Source organism: Apodemus sylvaticus, chromosome 5 (genome assembly GCF_947179515.1).
Source record: "Apodemus sylvaticus chromosome 5, mApoSyl1.1, whole genome shotgun sequence".
In the NCBI taxonomy this organism is placed as follows: Eukaryota; Metazoa; Chordata; class Mammalia; order Rodentia; family Muridae; genus Apodemus; species Apodemus sylvaticus.
In genome coordinates, this window is record NC_067476.1 from 20,859,822 (window position 1) to 20,876,400 (window position 16,579).

Consider the following 16,579-nt stretch of genomic DNA (forward strand, 5'->3'; position numbering starts at 1 on the left):
TGTTCTGATAGATGTCTCCATGTTCCTAACCTGCCTTACATATGTACTGCATTCTGGTGAGAGCTCACTGCTCTATAAAATGGGCCTGGGAACTGCTGTAATAAAAATCCTCTCTCTCTCCACGTCTCATCTCTGGAGCAATGGAAAGAACCTAGCACTGAATTACTTCCTCAGTCTCTCTATTGTGACTTGAGATGAGATTTTCATTTCATATTTATTTAGTGTGTGTGTGTGTGTGTGCGCGCGCGCGCGCGCGCGCACATGTGTGTGTTGGCATGCCATGAATAAGGAAATCAGAGAACAACTTGCAGAAAATGCTTCTCTCATTTTACTGTGTGGGGCCTGTGGATCAATTTCAGATCATCAGTCCCATCAAGAGAATTTACCTACTGGACCATCTCCTCTGCCCTAAAGATTTTAATTTCAATTGAACAATAACTATTATCTTTGATCTTGTTTTAATGGAGCTTGTCTGTTTATTTAATATGGCTATTTATTATTGTTATTACTATTATTTGATTTTATAGAATAAAGGTTTCATATCTCTGCTACTAAATTGAAGGTGGGACAGATGTGTCTTCTGGCCTCCCTAGTATTTACCTTTCAACTGAAGAGTAGTACCTTTGTGTCTGGTGGACTTAATGCTCTTGGTAGACAGGGTACAAGACATACCATTGAACTGTGTTATAGCATATTGAAAAGGGAAGACCTATGGAGGTCTCTCTGACTTTCTTTGCACACTTGCTTCCAGAGGCAGGTCATAAAACCTAACACAGATATTCTCACTTTCCCTACAGCCAATCCTATGGCTGTCCTACCAGAGGTGCCTTTCAAATCCCCAGAAGGAGGATGTTTTTCTTGGTACAAGAATGGGAATAGGTGAGGCTCAGAATGTACCCACCTAGAGCTCTGCCCACAGTTTTCTATTATATTTATCAACCAGAGCCCTTTATCAAATGGAGACAAAAATATATAGGTTTGAAGTATCTACTTCCACAGAGACTTCTTGGGTTCAAATGTGTTTATATTCTTTTTTGTTGTTGATATACTGGTTTCAACTGTGAACCAGAATGAAGTATCAAAATTTTATTTCTTTCTATCCTCTAGTAGATAGCATTAGTGTTATAAGATCTTAAAACATAAGAATTCATAATCACTATAGAGAATCATATAATCAATATATGAGAAATTAGTTGTATATTCAATGTGTATTTGGCCATTTATCTTACTCCCCACATGAGATCATGAAAGCAAAGCATTTTTCTGTACTTGTTAACAATGAATATATTTTTAAAGAGAAATAAAAATTTCTGAAACAAACCATCTAACAAAATCCAACAACCAAAGAATATGATAGAAATCAACAGAAACTGTGGACCGAGACTCCTCCTGGTAAGCCTCTCCACCATGTGGGTATCACTCCCTAACTTAATTTACATTCATCAGAATCCCAGAGAGATTGGTAGATTAAGAGAAACATGGCACAGATGTGGAAAATGGAGGCAGACTGGTGCTGCAGAAGAGAAGGCCCCAAAGGAAGAGGCATTGTGAGTATTTGAACCACCTAGAGAGAGGGTGTCCAGTGGCTGCAAGAAGAAAAAGCCAAAATTCCCAACATTTGCAAAACAAAAAAGGAAAGAAAGAGGAAAAAGAAATAGAAAAATAATGAACAAATGTGAAGTGAAGAAAGGGAAAGTAATAGTTTTTTTTTAATATATTGAAAAGAAAATGACCCCTCTAAGAGCAATTAAAAGCAGATTCTTTAGCAGCCCCATGCTAGGTACTTGATTTTACTGTATTTTTTAAATTTTTACTCCAGAATAGTTTTCGCTCTTCTCAGCATGCTACAATCATAAACTCCCCTTTAAAAAAATCAAACAAATTAAAATTCTATGAACATAGAATAAAAACTCACACTGATTTTATAGTCCAGTGTCTATATTAATGGTAAGGCTATAATGTATAATTCACAATATTTTCTGCTTCACAGCTTGGAAAATCCACAAAGAAAGCTTGCCTTTCATTTTAATATCATTTCTCTTTGAAATAATACTGCTAAGTCTTTTAATATTTTTTCCTTAGTCAATATATATCATAGATCCTTTAGCCTAGTGAATCAAGTGAATATTTTGGTTCATAACCCTCCCTTTGTAGCATAGGTGAGGATTAATAGGTGGTGACCCAGAAGTAAGTCCACTCTAGGAAAGGGTTTTGTAAAGTTTGATGAAGTCTCAGCCAAGCACTTTAATTACATATTATCTATGGCTACTTGGGTAGTGCAAAAAGAGTTCATTGGATTTAGCAGGAGCCTCTTGTTCCACAAAACTTTCAAATGTTTCTCACTTAGAAGAAATCATTTGAAATGTAAATAAAAAATATATCGAATAAAAAAGGAAAAAAAGAAATATTTTGTTAACCTTTTATAGAAAATAATTAACTGTTCTCTGTCAAGTACTGTTAGAAAATCTATTATCAATACAGAGCTTGTGACACCACATCCCCACCCAAAACATTTTCTTTGTATCCAAGAGCTAGAAAAAGCTGATCACTGTATAGATTGCCACAAGCACCAAAGTTCTCCTTTCTACATCCCATGTGGTCAGACCAAGAACCTGAGAGATACCTGTGGCATCTCCCCTCATTCACACTGTCCACTGGCTACACTTATGGTTGCACCAAACACAGAGCTGCTGGGAAATAGCTCTGAAAAGACAACGTCTGCACCAGGGAGCCTTATGTTCAGTCTTCAACGCATGTGCAGCAATTAGAGAAACTGGGACCAGGCTCAGTGCAGATGTGTTCCTTTTCCTGCACATTTGATTGGAGTTAATTTAGTAATCCTTCAACTACTCAGCAATTAAAAACAATGAATTCATGAAATTTTTAGGTAAATGGTTGGATCTGGAAAATATCCTAAGTGAGGTAACCCAATCACAAAAGAATACACATGGAATGCAATCTCTGATAAGTGGATATTAATTAGCCCAGAAGCTCTAAATACCCTAGACACAATTAGCATAATAAATGACTCGCCTGAAGAAATAAGGAGAGGGTCCTGATCCTGGAAAGGCTTGATCTAGCATTGGAGAGGAGTACCAGGACAGAGAAAAATGAGAGAGGTGATTGGAGAATGGGTGGAGAGAAGAAGGTTTATGGGACATATGGGGAGGGGCTAACTGGGAAAGGGGAAATCATTTGGGATGTAAACAAAGGATATAGAAAATAAAAATATATAATAATAATAATAATAATAATAATGATAATAAATTTCTCAACTCGACCCGCTACCCTTGACTGGCTTTCTAAAATACACACCGAGCTTCCCACTGTGCCCTCATAGTCTCAGTAAGACACTTCCATTTGGACGCCTCTAACTGGGCACCTAATTCCTCCTTTCCACCCTTCTGCTCTTTACTATGAAATATTATGCCAAATTTTGTTATAAAATAACACCAATCTTCCAAACACTACAACATTTGAGCATTGAAGAATTTTCTTTTTTCACTGCTTTATGTAATTATTTGTTACCTACTCTTAGGCTTCCCTAATTGTGCTTATTTTCTTTTTCTTTTGGTTTTCTTTGGGCTGGGTGAGAGGGTTGTTTATTTTTTTCCAAGAGACAGTCTTACTATGTGACTCTGGCTATCTTGGGACTGATTATGTAGAACAGGCTGGCCTGGAATTCACAGAGATTTGCCTGCCTCTGCTTCTCTCAATGACTTTATTTATTTGCTATTTTACTGGGGACTGAGCTAGGGTGTTGAGTGTGCTCCACAGTCTATGAATTTATCTATCTGTTTGTATCCATTTGTTACTATGCTAGGAATTGAGTCTAAGATATTATGGACCCTCAAAATTGTATGAATTTATTTATTGTACTTGGGACTGAGCCTAGAGTCCTGTGTATATTAAATACTCTATTGTAGCAAGACATAAAGTAGGAAGTAAAGAAAAGATGGGCCAAGTTCAAATAAAAATTACTACCAAACAAGGAGGAATGAACTAGGCTAAGTGAGCTGCTGACCTGCACTAATTTCTTTCCTGAGCGCCATGTGATGATAGAAACTATGCTTTTGTTTATTCACATCTTATTTTCCTTAAATTTTTTATGGCAACCATGATTATATTAGCCTTAGGCATCTATGGATCTACTAATAACTCAAAAGTGTTTGAGTATGATGAGATAGGACAGGATCTGAACACTTGGAAAGTAATGAAATCTCCTTCATCACATAAAGACTGCAGGTGAGGAGAAATCATCAGTGGTACAAAAGCACAGAAGATGGCCGAAGAACAGTTACTCACACAGCCACAGAAGACCAAAGTGCATGGTGGAAGAAACAGTATTATTACAGAGAAATTCATATTTAGTGAAGGCTATATTTAATTATCATCTACTTCTCCTTAGCACGAATGAAAACTTGGAAGCCATCCTATTATTTTTATCTAGAAAATCCTAATAAAACATGATTAATTGTCAATTTGTTGTTAAAGCCTTGTCATTCATTTAAGATGAATTTTACAAAAGTGAGAAATTATTTCAATAAATGTTTTGACACAGAAATATAGTGATTTTTATTTTATATTATTTTTAAGGAAAGGTACACTGTTTAATTGGTAATAATACATATATAATATGTGCCAGTACTGTCTCTGCTGTTTTGTTTCATTGGCTAGAAAAACTGAGGTATAATTGTGAGAAAAATGAGACTAATAAGTTTCATTAAAACCATTCTTACATTAGCACAAGCCAAAATTCTTACAGGAGAAAACAGACATTGCTTTGGATCATTGAATTATTCTTCTAAAGATCAACACTTTAGACCCTCATTGATTTGTCAATGGTATCTGTATAAGAATATTTTTTATTAATATTGTCAGCAAATTTTTTTCTACAGAAATATTTTCCTGACACAACTGGAAGCATTTAATATTATGGAAACTTTTTGAGAATCAGCCTGAATATTTTTTTTGTAAAACACAGTGAATTAATGACATAATAATGATAAACAAAATTGAGCATGATGGCTCACTTCTATAATCTCAGCGTCTAAGAGGCCATTGAGAGCTCACGGCTATATACACTGCGTAATAAGTTGCCCTCTCAGAAATCAAAGCAAACAAAAATTCAAAAGATAAAAGGACTAACTTTCCAAATTTAAAAAGTGACTTATTTTAAGACTATACTGGTTAGGAAATATTCTGAGAATTTTCTAAGCATCATTTCTAAGCATCATTTATAGTTCTATGATAGTCATAAGTCATTATAAGAACAGATTCCAGTCAGAAAAATAAGGAAACCTACTATTGACCCATCATCTTTCTACATTCCATGTCTCTATCAATTATCTGTATTTCTGTCTATAATCTACAAACAAGTCAAATCTACAGACTCTATTGTTTTAGATCCAAACCCAGTGAACCTAATGGTGACTTAATTTGTTTGTAACTTGTCTGAAGGAAACAAATCTGTAAGGCAGTGTACTCTCCTACTTCCCAGCTTTGGGCTGGACACATTCTTAGTTACCTTCTTTGCCAAGTTTGGTTTTCTCCAAGACTCTATGCTTGACTTCCTCTCATTTTCTGGAATATTATTTAGCAATTTCATCCAACTCCTTAATTTCAACTTATAATCAACTCATTGAAAGCTCTAACTCCAGTCCCAATACTTCTGAACTATTTTCAATCTAGTTTTTTCCAGTTTACCCACTAAACTATGTTTAATAAAACTATGGACTGCAGGCTCAACCTAAGTTGCAAAATGGATCTCATACATATTTTTACATGAGCCATCTCTTGACTTACAATGCTAACTTACTGTTATAAATTTGTGCATCAACTTGACTAGGAATGCCATAGATAGAAGAATATTTTAGGGCATGTCTCTGTAAACACCAAGGATTTAAAAAATATTGAAAAAATAGTTTATTGAGTAATAATTGTGAAAACATTAGCATTTGAACAGGATAATGAATTTAAGAAGTTCTGCTTCAACAATTAAGAGGACCCCAACAAATTCATAAGGACCTGTAGAGAACAAAGAAGTGGAATAAAGTCAAATTCATTTCTCATTTCTGTTGGCTCAGTCTTCCTCCCCTGCTACCCACCAATGGTGCCCCAGACACATGAGAAACTCTGGACTAGAATGAGAATATGGAGAAATTGTTTCTATTGTTCTTGGTCTTTGAAGTTTTGAATCCTCTCTGAATTATACCATTTAGCCTTCTTTGAGACTTCTCAGATTCCATAATCACATATAGCAATACAAAGAAGTAAGTCAGTTTCCATATATATATATATATATATATATGAAGAAATATATATATAATCCATCTCATATAAATATGGGATTATAATATATAAAATGTATATAATTACAATATATATAATAATATACAATATATGTAATTCTTCAAGTACATACTTATGTATAAACACTATTATAAAATGGTTTTTGTATTAGCTCATGTTTAATACATTTTATTAAATACTAAAATGTTTACTAGATCTTCTGATGTGCATAATATCATCTATAGCATCTAGAGCTGACAAATGAAAAGATGCACAAAGAGTTTAAATAAGATGCTAATAATGTTCAATAATATGTGCATAGCATATTAATTTAGACTTAAGATACTTGCTATTGCTCCATCATGTTTTATATCTTTCCTGCTGTTGTTTGTGGTGAAAAAAAATGTCTTATGTAATCCATACAGGCCTTAAGCTCATGCTTCTCCTGCCTTAGCCTTTCAAGTGCTAAGTTTACAGGTGTGAGCCAGTATGCCAAGCTAATCTTTGGTTTATTTTTTCCCACTTTCATATAACAATGAAGTATCATTGGATAGAAAGAAACCCAAATACATTTTCAAAAGGTCTAAGCCTAGTACCTGAACTGGAAATTTGCAAAAATAATGAGAACTTGCTTGTAAATAAACTTGTGTAGGTGCTTGTATGATTTTCTTATATGAAAATACTGGGAAGCTCAAGGTATTGCCAATGTTCAATTCTTTAATTCGGGGCATATGCTTTTCGTTGTTTTTAATAGACAGTGTGTTTTGTTACATGTTTTAAAATGTAACATCCTATTGTGATCTTCATAAGAATATTCACCGGAAATATGGAATGCTCATTTATTAGTGTGAGAATGCTGGGCATCTGTCACCAGCTCATTGTTAATTCCTTGACAATAGCAAAATAGTGGCCATATCCTGGGTCTTCTTCCTCAGATGGTGAAATGTTTTACTGAACTGGATGTACAAGGTAGATAATGATTACTGGATACCCTGTGAGCCTCACAAGTGGAGTCAGAGGTCAGTAATCCATATTCTGTTCACTCGAAATGAATTTCATTTAGGAAATAGCAAATTAACATTCACTAGGTTTAAATAAAAACTCTATTTCTTCGAGTCCTGAGAGACTACTTTATATTAGACTGACACAATATTTTCTGTTGTATGTAATTAAAAGAAGTCATATGTAAAACATTTTCATTTAATTAAACCTGCTAAAAACACTTTTCACAAACCAACTAAATCACTACTACTCACTCTTCCATATATAAAAAATTATCACAATATCATTTTTCATTCAGTGAATTTAAGAAAGCTTATACGGATGTGTGAAAATCGGCTGTTTTTGTATAAATCCACTTTAAGGGAGAAAATTGATAGAGAATATAAACAAAGCCATTTCTTATCATCATTATATTATTATTATTATGATGATGATGATGATGATGATGATGATTACTATAGCTCTAAACCTAAAGATACAATTCCTATAAAACATCATATTTATGGAGACAAAAGTACAGCTGTGTAATATTTTCAGTTATTTAAATTATATTAATTTATTATGAGGATGCATTTCAGGCACACTCTGCTCTGATCCTTATGTTGAAAAAGTACTTAGAGATTACTTCTTCATTATACCAACGACATTTTCCTGGTCAGAGTCATGATTTCCTGCTTACTCAGGTTTACATAAATTTAGTATATAATTAAATACTTGTTAGGCCAGAATGTTACAAAATACCCTTTAAGTGGAAAATGATTAGGCTGTGGACTTCCTCTAATGTGGTAGTAGTAGTGTCCAGTCTACATACGGAGTGAAGGCAGCCAAGCATGGCTGGAAAGCACAGGCCAGGGTGAGCCAAAACTAACCCAGCCAAGAGACAGATAGCAAGAGAACTGAGGCTGAGAAGTGGAGAGAGACTGGAAGGACCTAGCCTAACTCTGATTGCAGTGCGAGGGCATAGAAAATGCACACACAAGCCCATTAGATAGAAGAAATATTGTTCAGGAATAATGAAGGTCAAATTCTGGAGATAAAGAGAAACCAAGGTAAAGAAGTTTTGCTTTTTTTTTCCTTAGCCACAGATACCACGGGTTTTAGTCATCATCAGAACAAGACAATAGAATATGAATTCAGGACTGTGTTTAACATGTGACCCAATGACTAGACAGGGAAAAACACCCATGTATGAGAAAAGAAGACATCTATCTATAGGTGAGGTAGCATCATCTCATAATCTTGTGTAAAATACTAAAAATAATAACAAAGGGACCTTGGAACTAAACTGAAAATCTCACAGGTTACAGGCTAAAGAATGGGGTAACAGCCTAAGTTGTTGGCTGCTGTGACAAAAGTCCATGGTATTCAAGAAAAAAAACTGAGTCCCCATAAAGGCATACTGGCAAGGATTGAGCAGAAGAACCTAAAGAATCATTATTACTGAGCCAACAGGTGGGCAACATGGGAACAGAGGCCCACCACTTTAGGGCCCATTCTTTACCATGTATCTCCCTGTAATCTTCTAATATGATAACTAGTGATTACACATTGACTCTGGGTTCTTGGTATTTTCTTTCTTACTCTGGTATTGGTTCAAAAACTTCAATAGGTTTAAGAATGTCCTTTAGTTATTTTACTTTAATCACCTGTGTGAATGGTCACATGTGCTCATTAGTATGGGTATTCTTGGAATCCAGAAGAAACATTAAAGCCTCTGAATCTGGAGTTACAGGTGCTGGAACCTGAACCTGGGTCCTCTGCAAGAGTACTACATGTTCTTACCTGCTAAACTGTCTCCCCAGCCTCACACTCAGAGTTTCCACACATTGTCATGCTATGTCGGTGATTAAAAATATCAAGACAGTATAAAATTTATTTTCTAAGATTTCATTATTCTGAAGGAAGAAAATCTAATAATCAACATGAAAATATCTTGAGCTCATTAACTGAAAGCTAGCACTACCAGGAACATGCCATAATTAACACACATTTTGTAAAAGGTCTTTACATTCACTGTTTAGGTAGAAATAATTCCATGTGGTTAGCTAAGCACCTACCTTGTGGCTGTCGACTGGGATGGTAAATCTGAAGGTCAAATGGCTGTGCACTGGTCTTCTGAATCACACTGACATTCTGACCCGTCCACTTGTTGGCTTTGGCCAGTGTGTTGGTTCTCCAGTCAGTCCAGTACACCTCACTCCCATACAAAGACACAGCAAAGGGGTGTGACAGATACTCATGTCCTCGGATAATTTCTATCATGTTTGTTCCATCATAGAAGGCTGAATAAATAGCATCTGACCTAAAGAAAGGTCCATACATTAATGGTTTATCAAAGCCACTGAAAGAGTCAAGTGATATAGTTATGCATATGAGTTCAATGATATAGTTATAATATATTTAGACAAATGATAATTACATATTTCTATGGACTTATATCTAATATTTTCAAAGCACATCACAACCAAACCACACAAAAATACTGACCTCAATAAACTATGCCTATGTTTTAGGCACTTAACAATACAATGTAAAAACTGAAGCAATTAAATGAAAACATAAGAACATATTTTTAACCTGGCATCTGTCCAAACTATTCTTCTTTCAAAGTGGTCCACAGTCAGTCCATTAGGCCATGCCCCAGTTTTCATATCTTTATAGATGGTTTTCCTCCCAGCACCACTCATTGAGGCAGATTCAATGCGAGGAAAATTGGCATCCCAGTCTGTCCAGAAAAGAATTCTGAAGAAAGAAAAATAATACCATTGCTGTACATTTTTTCATTTCCAAGGATCATCTCATGTCTTCCACATGGGGAGAGTTTCTAAGTAAAATATGCAAGAGAAGTACTGTGTTATCTAATCTTGTGGCTTCAAGTCCATAGGAACAGACAGATCATAAAAGTTCATGGAGATGCAATTACAACTTGTGGAATCTTTTGAAGAAAACAGTTGTGATGAGCAGTAGTAGCTGGTAAGCATCCTTCTTATAGAATGCTCTAGTGTGGCTGAGAACGAGGCAGCCTCGGGCTCAGAAAGGTACATGACCCCAAAAGTATAAGCATAGAGGAATGAGAACAATGAAGCAGAATTGGGCAATGTAAGAGCAGCTGAGCAGTTAAGCAACATCAGGGAGCTCTTGGGGATTATCCTTAGGGTTAATCATAATCAAATCCTGAGGACATTGTGAATAAGGGCTCCTGAAAGAATCTGTGTCTATAGAAGAACTGACAGACAGAGCGGCGGTGAGTATGGAGACAGTAATATTCCAGGTCCAAGGCTAATTGCCTGTCTTGGGCTAGTTTCATAAACCCCAAGAACAGCCATGTCTTGCCAACTATCTATCAGAACAAACACTCTGTAGCTAATAGACCAAAACCTTGGGAATATTTTAACCAACTGCATTCCCAGATTCTAATAATTCAAACTAAGAATATCATCATAAATCATCTGGCAACCTGCAGAAAAGCTCCCTCCATATTTTTGTGCTTGTCTCTGATGAATCCATCAATGCATTTTAAACATGCCAGGAGATATGACTTTCTCTGTTCTATAAACTGAACTAAACTAGACTGCTTCAACATTGGGAACTGGAGATGGGGCTATTGTCATTCAAAATGGTTCCAGAATGAACTATTGGTTTTTCATTGTTTTCGGTTTTTGTGAATGTTTTTCAGAAGTTCATAATGACGTTCTTTAAAAATTATTAACAGCTTTTGGGTATCTTCACAATCTGATGGGACAATTTCTACAAAAATAATCAAATTGATGATTGTTTGTCCATGGAACTATTTGATATTATGGAAATGAGAAATATAAACAATATCACCCTTGGGGTTATGGATTTGATGATTATTGAAACTGAGTAATAGGTACTGTTGAATTTCTCATGCAACTAATTTAAGTTTATGTGTTTATTTATCAAAACTAAATAATTAAGAATTTAACACATACTAGGGACATAGACAAAATATTCAAAAAATATTAGCATTTTAAAATAAAAACAGTTTTAAAATAATATTGTTTCGAATGAAAATACTAATTATGTAGAACAATGTTACATTCAATTGTGAAAAAATTGACATTTTAAAAATATATTGTATTAAATAGATCATGGACAAAGCATTACTATGAATCTGGTTCACTATTGAGTTAAGTAGTTGGTGAAGGTAGAATGTTGCAGGCTTAGGTCCTAACAGTTTAGCTACAGTGATGTTTAGCATGAATCTGGTTGAGTGGGTTTAAAAATGAGGTGGCCTACAGTCTCATGCTGTTGCTAGCTGTATCAGAATACCAGACAACTTATACTATGATAATTAAGAGGAATCGCCTGAAGAAGGTGTCCAACCACAAGGACAAGCCACACTGGCACATGAATAACAGCTGCTGAAGTAAAGTCCTACCCTATACACTTGGGAGGAGAAAGAAAACATGTGCCGAGAACAATTCTGTGGTTTGAAGAAACTGGGGTCACAAGAGCATGGTCTACTTAAGAGTTTTCTCACAAGCACTCAATTCTCACAGGATTCCTTCCATTCTTGTACTATGGTCCTAACACTAAGCATTTTTTACCCTCCCTTGTGTTGAGTCTAAAATGCTAATGGATTAACAAAAATACTTTTAAAATGTATTAACCTAAAATATACCCTAGTTTTCCATCATTCAAAATTAGGAGTGTTGCCAGATAACTTCTAAGTCTTAAAACTGAGTTCTCCTTGTTTTGATTAGCATGCATAAATGGCGCAGCCCCAAATGTATTTGAAAACAGTATTCTAGCTTTTGTTGTGGTTACTATTAAATGTTTATAAATAATCATGCTCATTTGTCTCCAAAATAAAAATTTCCTATTCCCTTCAATGAGAAAGTTGTTTTTATTAGTCTGCTTTTCTTAATATTTCTATTGTTGTTTATATATTTCTTTGTTTGTGGTTTTTAAGGGCATATCTTTGGGTTTACTTCGAAAAAGTTTTCAAACACTCTTCTACTAGAGAGCAAAGGATAGAATAGAACATTGTGGCTTTCTAACATCAGTGACCTATGCCAGCATTTTGTCATTAAACAGTAATATGCATGTATGTGTGTGTGTGTGTGTTTGTATGTGTGTGTGTGTGTTTATTCTGTAGTGCATACTGCTTTTAAATTTCCTCCAATTTTAGTGGGAAACTTTAGTTCCTTTCTATAGAAGAATATGTTCCAAAAATATTTGCCTCTGGGGCATTCTTAACCTTGCCAGTACACAGTTAACACAGCTGACATTCATGGTTCATTTCATGGATCATAGTTTCATAAAATTCCCAGCACTCTTTCGTGAGTTTTACAAGGTGGCGTTATAATAACATCATTTTTTTTTGTATTCCTTTTTAAGTGGTAAAAATGTGTTAGTATTTCAATGATCGCATTAGGTTCTCAAGAACAGGAAAGATCTTACTTTATATAATACAGAGTTGTTTGACCACACTTGGTTTTTAAAGAGGAACTATGAGCTGCATTTCTGTTGTTTCCGCATTCCTGGACTAGTCTGTTTCCAGATTAAGCTGAGTAATAGATCATGAACAACCTGTAAGAATGTAGGCTAATCTGCCATGTCAAGTTGAAAAGGGTGAAAAAAAAGATCTCTGCAAAACAGAGGTTATCTTTGTCTTTTAAAGCTAACAATGAATAGATATTACAGTGATTTACAGTATTCCTGGAGTAAATTTAGTATAATTGCCTCATAAATGCTCACAATGACTGCTTCCATTTTGGTCAGTGATGCCTTTACTGCAGAGATCACTTAGTGGGACATATGAAACGTCAATGAAAACAATGGAGAAAGAAGCAGACTGTTCTGTAAGAACCCAGCATGAGGTGGGGTGGCGTTCACGGACTTTGAAAACTCTACATGGTCAACTGCTGGTCGTTCCCAGTAAGGTGTTGCCCAGGTTCACATTGTCCTTCAGGGCACTTCAGCAATAAATTCAAATTAAAGCTTGATGAAAGAACGAAATGACTCTTCCCTAAGAGCCACACAGCCATCTGTGAATTGCTTCTCACTTAATAGACTCCACTTTAGGATTGTGGGGGGAGATAGATATGTTTTATAATGTACAAGGTAAAGCAGTGTTTGTGAAAGGACTACGATTATTTATCACCTGTAAATAACACAGACTTCCTGTGTGACATGAGATAAACACGTTTCATAGGATTGGTTACGAGTCATTTATTTGTTTTCTATGACACATTGAGCAACATGGCTAATGACAAACCTTTCTTTTCATTTGTTATTGGAAACAAATCTTACAGCACTCTTCATGAAGTTTCCTTTCCTGTGTGTTTTGAGTCCCTTTAGGGAGTATGTAACAAAGCCAGCAGGCAGGCATACATTTATTTGATAAGCCTTGGACACCTTTGTATGCTGTAAAATCAGTGATGGACTTTAGACTTTGAAGCAAATTTTCTTGCCATGAGAAAGATTTTGGTGTCATAAAAATATAAAATTACATATTCAAGGCATATTTCTCAGCAAATCCAGGGAAATTTTCCTAAAATAAAAAGTTTCAAAGAAAGCTTAAATCATTTTAGAGTTCATATCAATAGGTTTAAATTTCCTCCTATTTCATGAAAGAATAAAAAAATAGTAACATCTCTTTCTCTAAGTACAAAATAATAAATAAGTTTAAGTAATTTTAATTTACATTCCTAGTTTTCCTGATTAGTTCGAATTTGCAGCAATGCTTGTGTGTGAGCCATGAGTGAATATATTCCATTGTATATGCTGTATGTTTGAGTATGTGATTGTGTTGTATATGCTTTGTGTATGAGTGTATATGTGTGTGTTGTAAAGTATATGATGTGTATATGTTCATGCTTGTGTTCTATATTGTGTGTGTATTGTTTTATATGCTGTATGTGTATAGACGTATAAATGTGTGTGTGTTTTATATGCTATGTGAGTTGGTGTGTATATATGTTTGTGTTGTATATGCTGCATGTGTGATTACTGTTCTTACATGTTTAGTTTAATATGCCAAAACTCCAATCCTTAAAGTCTCAGAAGATTTCACTAAAATATCCAATAATGTTGGCACTATTTAAACTCTGATACTAAAATTAGCATGTAATTGCTATGGCTGTGCTTCAAATGACTTCACATAATAACTATTCCACGATTCCATTAAATAAAAATCATTAAGTAAAAATACTCTAAAATCTGGACAGCCAAACCTGTCAGTTAACTTTCTAAGGAGTAGGAAGCCAGAGTCAAGAGTTCTCTGGTCATTTATGCCAGAAACAGTTTGAAATACATTTCTTGCCCTGTTTCATTTTATTCTTTTAATTACCTACCTAATGCTGTGATTACATTAATTAACCTACACTGTCATAGTCAAACTTAGTGGTAGAAAACATTCTCTCTTGTAGGGCTTTTACAGGTCCTGCTACACATGACTTAGTTCTCTATCAGCAGTTGACTTTCATAGGAACCTTGCAGTTACTGAAATATTGGTATTTTTGCTTAGGTTGTGCATTCTTTGTGCTACTGTTTCCTTTTCTTCTTTTTGAGTTGGAGAGAGATTGAGAGAGAGAGAGAGAGAGAGAGAGAGAGAGAGAGAGAGAGAGAGAGAGGAGGGAGAGGGAGAGATGAGCTTACCCTCCTTCAGTAAATACAATGCTTAGGACATGAAATATCTCAAATTGATTTTACTCTAAAGCTTCCTTTCTCTGTTGTGTTTCTTTCTCTCTTCAATCTGTTCCTTAGGAACATTTTGTTCCTCACGATCACTTTTTGTTATGTGGAAAGTTTCTCATGACCTATGATTTCTACAGCTCTGGCAGGAGTTAAGGGCAGGAGTTTCCTATCAGCAGGGGTCGCAATGGGAACCATGAGCTGGGAGCTTGATGGGCAGCCCAGGGCTAAGGTCACCTATCCGCTGGCACCTGAGGCACAGATGTTTGAAGCTAAGGGCCTTCCTCATTTAACTTCACAGTTCTTTTCAAGTGAGCTGCTCTCATAGTAGCTAAGGAAGAAAGTATGCAAGGCATAATACAACTAAGGAAAACATCTGGGATAAAAGAGATATCTCCTCTCAGTTCACCAACCTCTGCTGTTCCAATTTGAAAAAGGAGCCAGAAATGCAGGGTTTCAAGTAAAATTCACCAGCATCTGAAGCCTCTTGATGGATTCAAAACCTATTTTAAATCCCATCAATGAGAAACCTTCCTGCTAAAGTAGTTAATTTAGTACCTCTTCTCCAGGAGAGCTGTTCACCTTTTAAATGTAATGTCTACACTGGGGATAGGAAAAAAAGATCCCGCTCTATTGCTGTTTAAATCCTTGGGTTAAAACATAACAGCAGCAAAATATGGGTAGTAAACTCACCAAAATCAAGGGTGGGAGGCACCTTTCTCCTCCGTATCCCACTCAGCTTCCCCTCAGGCTCACACGGACTTATGATTCCTGAACTTTGAATTTAAGATATAGAGCCAAAAATAATGCTTTAAAAATATTTTGCAGACTTGACAAGGCCTTCGATCTACAAGCTCCTTACCAGAGAAGTAAATACTTCACAGGAATTTAGAGGTGTATTCCCACATTGCCTAAATATTTCTTTTCCCCATAGAACCTCTTATATTCCAAAGATAAAGATGATATCTTAGAGGTCACACATTTGCTTTCTCCAGAGAACAAATGACTGGGCAGGAATTAGAACTCATTACTTCTACGTCTGGTGTTTTCTTTTTCTTTTTTTTCTTTTTTTTTTTCTTCTGCTGCTTAAGAAAAATGAGCACACAGGGGACAAAGCAGGCAACAGCCTGAGTCACTCAACATTTAACATTGTTTTCCAGAATCAGGTCTTTTCTCTTTCAAAACTTCCCAATAGTCAGCATCTCACTGCTAGACTCTTTTAAGCCTATTTCAATTTTCTTTTCAATTGACTCTAAGAACACACAAAATAAATAAAGGGTGAGGTGGTGAACATCTGTGACTATTCAGAACAAAGAGTAGCCCTGGGGTTTATAGCCATTTGAATAAAATTACAGCATCTCTGAGGCAAAGCAAAGTGAAATTCATTAAATTACTGCTTTGGAAAAGAGTGGCAATTCTTTCCAATAGTGCTTCCTGCCCATATCTGATAGGAAGATAGATTCCGCTTCAGAAAATATCTGAGTAAGAAACTCTGTAACCAAACCTTTGCTAGTGTGCTCACACTTGCTGCTATATATAATACAATGCTTGTATACACATGTACCTAGACATAAATATACTGATGTATAAAAGAAGCATTTTTCACTTCCTCACTTAGAATTTC

General features: G+C 35.4%; 1 protein-coding gene across 1 annotated transcript in view; it reads right to left on the reverse strand.

Moving 5' to 3' along the window:
• The window catches only part of Lrp1b (LDL receptor related protein 1B), a 1,719,438-nt gene that overhangs the window by 704,508 nt on the left and 998,351 nt on the right, over positions 1 to 16,579 (reverse strand). Inside the window, exons 26-27 of the mRNA XM_052181021.1 lie at positions 9,871 to 10,035; positions 9,351 to 9,595 (exon numbers count right to left, since the gene is read on the reverse strand). Coding sequence (XP_052036981.1) covers positions 9,351 to 9,595; positions 9,871 to 10,035 — 410 coding nt within the window. The remainder of the gene's footprint in view (positions 1 to 9,350; positions 9,596 to 9,870; positions 10,036 to 16,579) is intronic.